At 48.9% G+C, this 8,564-nt stretch overlaps 2 protein-coding genes and 1 pseudogene across 3 annotated transcripts in view; all 3 read left to right on the top strand.

Moving 5' to 3' along the window:
- Positions 1-4,308, top strand: part of CNNM4 (cyclin and CBS domain divalent metal cation transport mediator 4) — a 59,040-nt gene extending 54,732 nt beyond the window's left edge. Inside the window, exons 6-7 of one of the 2 annotated variants that reach the window (XM_012436801.2) lie at positions 671-852; positions 1,751-4,308. In XM_012436801.2, coding sequence (XP_012292224.1) covers positions 671-852; positions 1,751-1,948 — 380 coding nt within the window. In that variant the 3' untranslated portion in view covers positions 1,949-4,308. The remainder of the gene's footprint in view (positions 1-670; positions 853-1,750) is intronic. The other variant, XM_012436800.2, reaches the window with a different exon arrangement.
- Positions 4,309-5,620: 1,312 nt separating this feature from the next.
- On the top strand, positions 5,621-6,902 carry LOC135272723 (glyceraldehyde-3-phosphate dehydrogenase-like). The gene has a single exon (XM_064371310.1). It carries the CDS (start codon positions 5,697-5,699, stop codon positions 6,702-6,704), a length of 1,008 nt encoding a protein of 335 aa, XP_064227380.1. The 5' UTR covers positions 5,621-5,696; the 3' UTR covers positions 6,705-6,902.
- Positions 6,903-7,123: 221 nt separating this feature from the next.
- LOC105706409 (ataxin-3-like) lies at positions 7,124-7,987 on the top strand (annotated as a pseudogene).
- The last annotated feature ends 577 nt before the right edge of the window (positions 7,988-8,564 follow it).

Consider the following 8,564-nt stretch of genomic DNA (forward strand, 5'->3'; position numbering starts at 1 on the left):
TTTTTGTTTTTTTTTTTTTGAGATGGAGTCTCATTCTGTCGCCCATCCTGGAGTGCAGTGGTGCAAGCTTGGCTCACTGCATCCTCCACCTCCCAGGTTCAAGTGATTTTCCTGCCTCAACCTCCCAAGTAGCTGGGATTACAGGTGTTTCCTACCATGCCCAGCTAATTTCTGTACTTTTAGTAGAGACAGGGTTTCACCATGTTGACCAGCCTGGTCTCAAACTTTTGATCTCAAGTGATCCTCCTGCCTTAGCCTCCCAAAGCGCTAGGATTACAAATGTGAGACACCGTGCCTGGCCTAAGGATGGCAGTTTGTCTGTCCTGCTAGGATGATCATTGTGTTGCTCTTGACTGATTGGTTGTTGTGGGAAATTAGAGATTTTGTAGCCATAAACTTTCTGTGTCTGTGGTTTTTATTTTCTGTTTGGTTGATGTGTTTTCGTAGACTTTTTAATACTTGTTGCACAACAGTTCTAAACAAACTAATTCATTGCTTTAATGAGGTCATACCTTCTGCAGTCAGACCTACATGCTTCTGTTTGTCCTTAAGAATGATTTCCTGTTCCTGGGTGGGGTGTCCCTGGGCTTCCATGGGATGAGGTCCGACAAGAGGGTGAGAGTGGGCACCAGGGTGGCCTTTGGCATGACAACCTCTGCTCTCCCTGCAGACCGTTCCCCAGCCCACCCGACCCCGCTCAGTCGCTCAGCCTCCCTCAGTTACCCAGACCGCACGGACATCTCAACTGCATCAACCTTGGCAGGGAGCAGCAACCAGTTTGGCAGCTCTGTCCTGGGACAGTACATCTCCGACTTCAGCGTCCGGGCACTCGTGGACCTGCAGTACATCAAGGTAATTGCCCCATGGCCCTGTCTGGGCAGTGCCATCTTCTGCTCAAGAATCAGCTACTTCTTTCATCCACCAACCCAGTATGGTGGGCCCAGACTGGAGTGCAGTGGTACCTTTTTCTTCCGGAGACAGGGTCTTGTTCTGTCGCCCAGGCTGGAGTGCAGTGGTGTGATCATAGCCCACTGCAGCCCTGAACTTCTGGGCTCAAGCAATCCTCCCACCTCAGCCTCCTGAGTAGCTGGAACTAAAGGTGTGCATATGGCTTTGTTGCTGGTTTTTTTTTTTTTGAGACAAAGTCTCGCTCTTGTTCCCCAGGCTGGAGCGCAAGGCATGATCTCGGCTCAGCAACCTCCACCCCCAGGTTCAAGCAATTCTCCTGCCTTAGCCTCCTGAGTAGCTGGGATTACAGGCATGTGCCACCATGCCTGGCTAATTTTCTTTGTATTTTTAGTAGAGATGGGGTTTCACCATGTTGGCCAGGGTGGTCTTGAACTCCTGACCTTAGGTGATCCTCCTGTCTCAGCCTCCCAAAGCTGGGATTACAGGTGTGAGCTACCACGCTCAGGTAGGGCTTTGGTTTTTTGTTGTTGTTGTTTTTATTTCTTATAGAGATAGGATCTCACTGTGTTGCCTGAGCTGGCTTGAAACTCCTAGGCTCAAGCGATCTGCCCACCTCAGCCTCCCAAAGTGCTAGGATTACAGGTGTGAGCCACTGCGCACAGCCCTGAGATCCTTTTTCCTCTTGTTTGTACACCTTGTTCTTTGTAAGGGCTTCCAGAGACCCTGACTGGCTATGTCCTCTCTCGACTCACAGCCTCAATCCTTGCCCTGTATCCCCAGGCCTGGAGATAGGGTCTGCCTCCCAGCTCTCTTTGCATGAACTCATCCCTTCCTCCCACAGATCACTCGGCAGCAGTACCAGAACGGGCTGCTGGCCTCCCGCATGGAGAACAGCCCTCAGTTTCCCATAGATGGGTGCACCACCCACATGGAGAACTTGGCCGAGAAGTCTGAGCTGCCTGTGGTGGACGAGACCACAACCCTTCTCAATGAGCGTAACTCCTTGCTGCACAAAGCCTCCCACGAGAGTGCCATCTGACAGGAGGGCCCGGGGCCCCCTGCCCACCCTGCGGGGGCCTCCCCAGTGGGCCCACATGAAGAGAGGGAACCTGTTAGTCCAGAAAGGATGCGGATAGATATAGCCTGTCTGACTGAGAATCCAGATGGCCCCCAGCCTGTAGGGGATCTGGCCTCTGCCAGGGACCTCTGAGTAGCTCTGAGGTAGCACTATCCAGCCCTGGATTGGTGGGGCAGTGGGCCAGCTACCATGAGCAAAGGCTGTTTTTTACTGAGAGAATTTCTAAACTAGGCTCATCGCTCCTCTTTTTAAATATCATTTTGGGAAGGGAAGACAGGGTTAAGGAACTTTATTTAAAAAAAAAAAAATTTTTTTTCCAAAAAACTATAAAAGAGGAAGGGTTTCTTGCCCCAGGAAGCAACGGCCATAATCTGCTCCCAGCCATAACCTTCCAGCTTATGTCCCTAATTCAGGGAGCTCTCCCTTCTGCCGCCTCCTCCTTCTCCTCCAGAGGTGGTATTCCAGCACCTGCCAGAGGAGGCTCGTCTCTTGGGAGGAAGGCAGCTCTTCACAGGAAGCAAAGAACCAAATGATGGGGAGATCAGCTGCCTGGGCACCTGTGCTGTAGCTTATCTGATGATTCTGAGGCCAAGAGCTCCTGGGTAGCTGTGATCAGGGACACAACCCAAGCTATGGAGAGGAGCACATCTGCTTTCAACCACTGTACCCAGAAAGCTCCTAGAACTCTGCCAACAGCCTCTCCTGGTGAGTCGGGACTCGGCTGAGGACACATCCCCACCCTGCCTCCCATCTGGCCCTTTGGACAACTGCCCGTTTGTGATGGGGCTGGCTCAAGTGTTAGGCAGGGTCTCAGGCCTTGGATTGTTCACCCCTGCTCTACAGGCCCTGACCTCACTTTTACCAAAGTTCCCCCTTGGCGGGAGGGCATCTATGTTGAAGGTGACTTGTCTGCGTTCTTCCCTTTGGTTCCGGGAGGAACTGCCATCGGCATCTGCGTTGCTAGCAGTCAGTACCACCCTGCCCCATAATGAGAGTCAAGGCTCACTTGTTGACTGATGCCTTTTTCCCAGACTCCTTTTGAATCCCCAAGCCCCGATCCCTCTTGGGGGCGGGGACAAGAGGTCATGTTGGAAGCCACCGAAGCAGGTTCTTTATGCCCTTTCATCTGCGGCCGGCAAGGCTTACCTGGCCTTGTCCACCCACTTATGGAACCTCCGGAGAGGAGGGCTCCTCCTGAAGGCATGCACCTGGTAGCCCCGCTTTCTCACACCTGTGATCCTAGCGTGAGAGGTTGTCCTGCCCTTGCTGAATTTAGTAGTACTGTACCAAGAGTTCTGCCCCATGTGAATTCCTGCCCCGGCACCTCTTCCCTGGGGCTGAATCAGGCGCTGCTGCAGAGCTCCAGGCTTCCCAGAGTTGGAGAGGCTGTGGGACCAAGGTCCACGTCGGCCCTTCCACTGGGTGCAGTAGGAGCTGGGGCCCAAGAGCCAGGCGGGTGAGACTCTGCAGGCCTTCCGCCTGAGTATTATTTATTCACTCCTTTCCTCACCCCAAGTGCCCTGCTCTCCAGGTGCCTAGAGAATCCTAACTCTTAGGACCAGGGATTGTCTTGTACCAAGTATGCCTACCCCTGGCCAGTCTGAGGTCTCCTAGCCATAGAACTGTCTCCTGGAAGCCGGGAGAGAAGGTGATGACACCCATGGGTTCTCAACTGTAAGGAAAAAAGACACAGACCTTTGTTCCTTATTAGGGGAAAGCTCTTAGTCTTCTACAGGAGCAGCTTGCTCCCAAATCCTTTAGGAAGCCAGCAGAGCTGTATTCCTGACAGCCCTGGCTACCAGGTGGAGCAAAAGACATTGGTGGGGGTATGTGAAGCAAAAGGGGCAGGTGCACACACACCTCCACCTGACCTCTGTGCACATGGTTACCACCAACTGGCTGGTACTACTCCTCTTCCCTGGCCCACTGATAATCCCTTCTCACAGAGGATCATCATTATTTCCAAATATTGTTGGTCTGATGACTTCCTCTTCCCAGTGCAATTTTTCACTTCCTATTTCAACCTCTGGTTCCTGGGATGAGCCATACCCTGGAACTGGCCCACCCGACATGTCTTCTGTGTAAGGGAGACCTTTGCAAATGCCATCCAAATGGGTAGGCAGGTCACAGCTGCCGTATTTATTTTGCATAAGATTTTAATTTGTATATTTTTGTGATTTATTTTGGCGTTATGAGTTTGACTCTCGGGGAGTTTTGTTGTTATGACTCTTGTGTCTTTTGTCACAAAACAATGATAATATTTGCTAAGCGATATATGGAATTTATTTTTGATTGGTAATAAAAAATGAAGTATGTATAAATCCTGGTGAGTCTACAACTTGCCTGTTTGAATTCTGTCAGTATTAAGTATGTTGTCGAGATAAAAGTGGCTGTGGCAGGCTGGCTCTTGTGATGGGGTAAGGGGCAAAGAAGGACTGTAAGACAATTCAGCAGTGAAATGCAATCAGAAATGGAATTTCTAAAATATAGTCAAGGCTGTTCTCACGGGAGTAAGAGGGTTGTGGCTGCTGGCAGACATACAGGACAGATGTGCTCAGCTGCCATAACCATGAGTCCTGTGAAACAGATCCCATAGGCTCCTTGGCTTATGAGTACTGGAAGGGCAGTGAACTTCAGCAAATTGCCCCTCCTCCCTACCCACGGGACTGAGAGAAGCTTGAACCAAAAGTATAAGTATATTGTTTTATAACATGCAGCTGCCTTTTCGTCCACACCTACAGGCTGGTTGTGGTTTCAAAGTTGGGAGTGTTCATCCCCTGAAGAACCTGAGTTACTCACTACACCCACTTTCGAAGTTGCAGCTCTGCAGGGAACTCTATGGTGCTGTCTAGGTGCTGCGGGCTCACTTGTGCAATGGAATGTACTGAGGCCAGGGACTCCAAGCATGCAAAGGTTAATGTAGTAGACAAACTGGGGGCATGCTTGAAGAAAGGGAGGCATATGGGTAGACAACACAGAAAAGAAGATATTTCAGATAAAAGAGGTACACATGCAAAAGTTTGTGTATAGGGCAAGATCTATAAATTATCTTCACCGGTTCCACACACTTAAGCACCTATTGCATTCCAGGTACTACAACCCCTCTGAATTTAGTGAAGAACCTTCCTCTGACCCTAGAAGGGACAGTCACAGCTTTTTGACTTGCTGTATCCCTACCTTGGACACATCTCCTAAGTCTTGATGAGACTCACCCCTTATTTAAGCCTCAGTTCAAATCCCATCTCCTCGAGAAGCCTTCCCTGATTAGCCCATCTCAGTCAGCATCGCCCCAGCATCTGTCTTTTTATCCTGCCTTTTTCCCACTATAGCACTTACTACCAGGTATTAAAATATAGACTTGAGACAAATAAACATGGAGGCCATCTTCCACGAGAAACAAGAAGGCTCACTTTGTGCTCAACATTGCTTGAATAATTTATTGCAAGGAGAATATTTTAGCCCTGTGGAATTATCCTCAATTGCACATCAGCTGGATGAGGAAGAAAGGATGAGAATGGCAGAAGGAGGAGTTACTAGTGAAGATTATTGCACATTTTTACAACAGCCTTCTGGAAATATGGATGACAGTGGTTTCTTCTCTATTCAGGTTATAAGCAATGCCTTGAAAGTTTGGAGTTGCTCTCTGCTCCTCCGGTTCCACAGATAGCCGTCGCTTGCCTCTCATCGCCAGCCACATCCCTGAGACACCATGGGGAAGGTGAAGGTCGGAGTCAACGGATTTGGTCGTATTGGCCGCCTGGTCACCAGGGCTGCTTTTAACTCTGGTAAAGTGGATATTGTCGCCATCAATGATCCCTTCATTGACCTCAACTACATGGTCTACATGTTCCAGTATGATTCCACCCATGGCAAATTCCATGGCACTGTCAAGGCTGAGAACGGGAAGCTTGTCATCAATGGAAATCCCATCACCATCTTCCAGGAGCGAGATCCCTCCAAAATCAAGTGGGGCGATGCTGGCGCTGAGTACGTGGTGGAGTCCACTGGCGTCTTCACCACCATGGAGAAGGCTGGGGCTCACTTGCAGGGGGGAGCCAAAAGGGTCATCATCTCTGCCCCCTCTGCTGATGCCCCCATGTTCGTGATGGGCGTGAACCATGAGAAGTATGACAACAGCCTCAAGATAGTCAGCAATGCCTCCTGCACCACCAACTGCTTAGCGCCCCTGGCCAAGGTCATCCATGACAACTTTGGTATCGTGGAAGGACTCATGACCACTGTCCACGTCATCACTGCCACCCAGAAGACCGTGGATGGCCCCTCCGGTAAACTGTGGCGTGATGGCCGTGGGGCTCTCCAGAACATCATCCCTGCCTCTACTGGCGCTGCCAAGGCTGTGGGCAAGGTCATCCCTGAGCTGAACGGGAAGCTCACTGGCATGGCCTTCCGTGTCCCCACTGCCAACGTGTCAGTGGTGGACCTGACCTGCCGTCTGGAAAAACCTGCCAAATATGATGACATCAAGAAGGTGGTGAAGCAGGCGTCAGAGGGTCCCCTCAAGGGCATCCTGGGCTACACTGAACACCAGGTGGTGTCCTCTGACTTCAACAGTGACACCCATTCTTCCACCTTCGATGCTGGGGCTGGCATTGCCCTCAACGACCAATTCGTCAAGCTCATTTCCTGGTATGACAATGAATTTGGCTACAGCAACAGGGTGGTGGACCTCATGTCCCACATGGCCTCCAAGGAGTAAGACCCCTGGACCACCAGCCCCAGCGAGAGCACGAGAGGAAGAGAGGCCCTCACTGCTGGGGAGTCCCTACCACACTGAGTCCCCCACCACACTGAATTGTTCCTCCTCACAGTTTCCATGCAGACCCCTTGAAGAGGGAGGGGCCTAGGGAGCCCCACCTTGTCATGTACCATCAATAAAGTCCCCTGTGCTCAGCCAAAAAAAAAAAAAAAAAAAAAAAAGAAAGTTTGGAGTTTAGAACTAATCCTGTTCAACAGTCCCGAGTATCAGAGGCTCAGGATCGATCCTATAAATGAAAGATCATTTATATGCAATTATAAGGAACACTGGTTTACAGTTAGAAAATTAGGAAAACAGTGGTTTAACTTGAATTCTCTCTTGACGGGTCCAGAATTAATATCAGATACATACCTTGCACTTTTCTTGGCTCAGTTACAACAGGAAGGTTATTCTGTATTTGTTGTTAAGGGTGACCTGCCAGATTGTGAAGCTGACCAACTTCTGCAGATGATTAGGGTCCAACAAATGCATTGACCAAAACTTATTGGAGAAGAATTAGCACAACTAAAAGAGCAAAGAGTCCATAAAACAGACCTGGAACGAGTGTTAGAAGCAAATGATGGCTCAGGAATGTTAGATGAAGACGAGGAGGATTTGCAGAGGGCTCTGGCACTAAGCCGCCAAGAAATTGACATGGAAGATGAGGAAGCAGATCTCCGCAGGGCTATTCAGCTAAGTATGCAAGGTAGTTCCAGAAATATATCTCAAGATATTCCACAGACATCAGGTACAAATCTTACTTTAGAAGAGCTTCGGAAGAGATGAGAAGCCTACTTTGAAAAACAGCAACAGCAGCAGCAGCAGCAGCAGCAGCAGCAGCAGGGGAACCCATCAGGACAGAGTTCACATCCATGTGAAAGGCCAACCACCAGTTCAGGAGCTCTTGGGAGTGATCTAGGTGACGCCATGAGTGAAGAAGACATGCTTCAGGCAGCTGTGACCATGTCTTTAGAAACTGTCAGAAATGATTTGAAAACAGAAGGAAAAAAATAATATCTTTAAAAAACAATTTAGATATTCATACTTCGCAACATTATCCTATGTGATTACAGCATAGGGTCCATTTTGGTATGTGTCAAAAAGATGAGGAAATAAGACTTTTAGTGGTTTGCAAACAAAATGATGGGAAAGTGGAACAATGCGTCAGTTGTAGGACTAAATAATGATCTTCCAAATGTTAGCCAAAGAGGCATTTAAAGACATTTAAAATAGTTAAAAAAAAAAAAATATATATATATATATATATACTTGAGTATTTTTTGTTGTCCTTGCACTAGAATCTAGCCCCACAAGGGGAGGGACTTAATTTTATTCCCATTACAGTCCCAACACTAGAACAGTACCCGGTACACTGCAGGGACTCAATGCAGGAAATACTTGTTGAATGAATAAATGAATATGCTACAATAGGGGATGTACCTGGATGACGTGGGGAGAGCCATAGCTCCGTAGTCAAGAGGGTCAAGGAAGACCACTTGGAGGGAATAGCATATGAGCTAAGGCTTGAGAGAGAAGCAGGAATTAGCCAATGGGTTTAAAACTCAAGAATAAATATTTAGCTCTAACATGGAAATGTCTTGATCCGAAAGACCAGTAAGGAAAATGGCCCAGGGAGGACCAACGATGGCCTGAAGGTTAAGTGGCTGTGTCTCCACTGTTGCTAACCAGGGGTGGAATAAACAATGGCACAGCCACAGGAGAAGCTGGCAAAGGACCGTTGAGGCCTCTACTGCAAATGGAAAACCACTCCAGGAGCAGCTCTGCATGTCCCATACTGGGTTTTTTGTCAGTATCTTTGGG

The sequence above is a fragment of the Aotus nancymaae genome, unplaced genomic scaffold, assembly GCF_030222135.1.
Source record: "Aotus nancymaae isolate 86718 unplaced genomic scaffold, 86718_ANA_hifiasm-v0.15.2.pri h1tg000131l, whole genome shotgun sequence".
NCBI lineage: Eukaryota > Metazoa > Chordata > Mammalia > Primates > Aotidae > Aotus > Aotus nancymaae.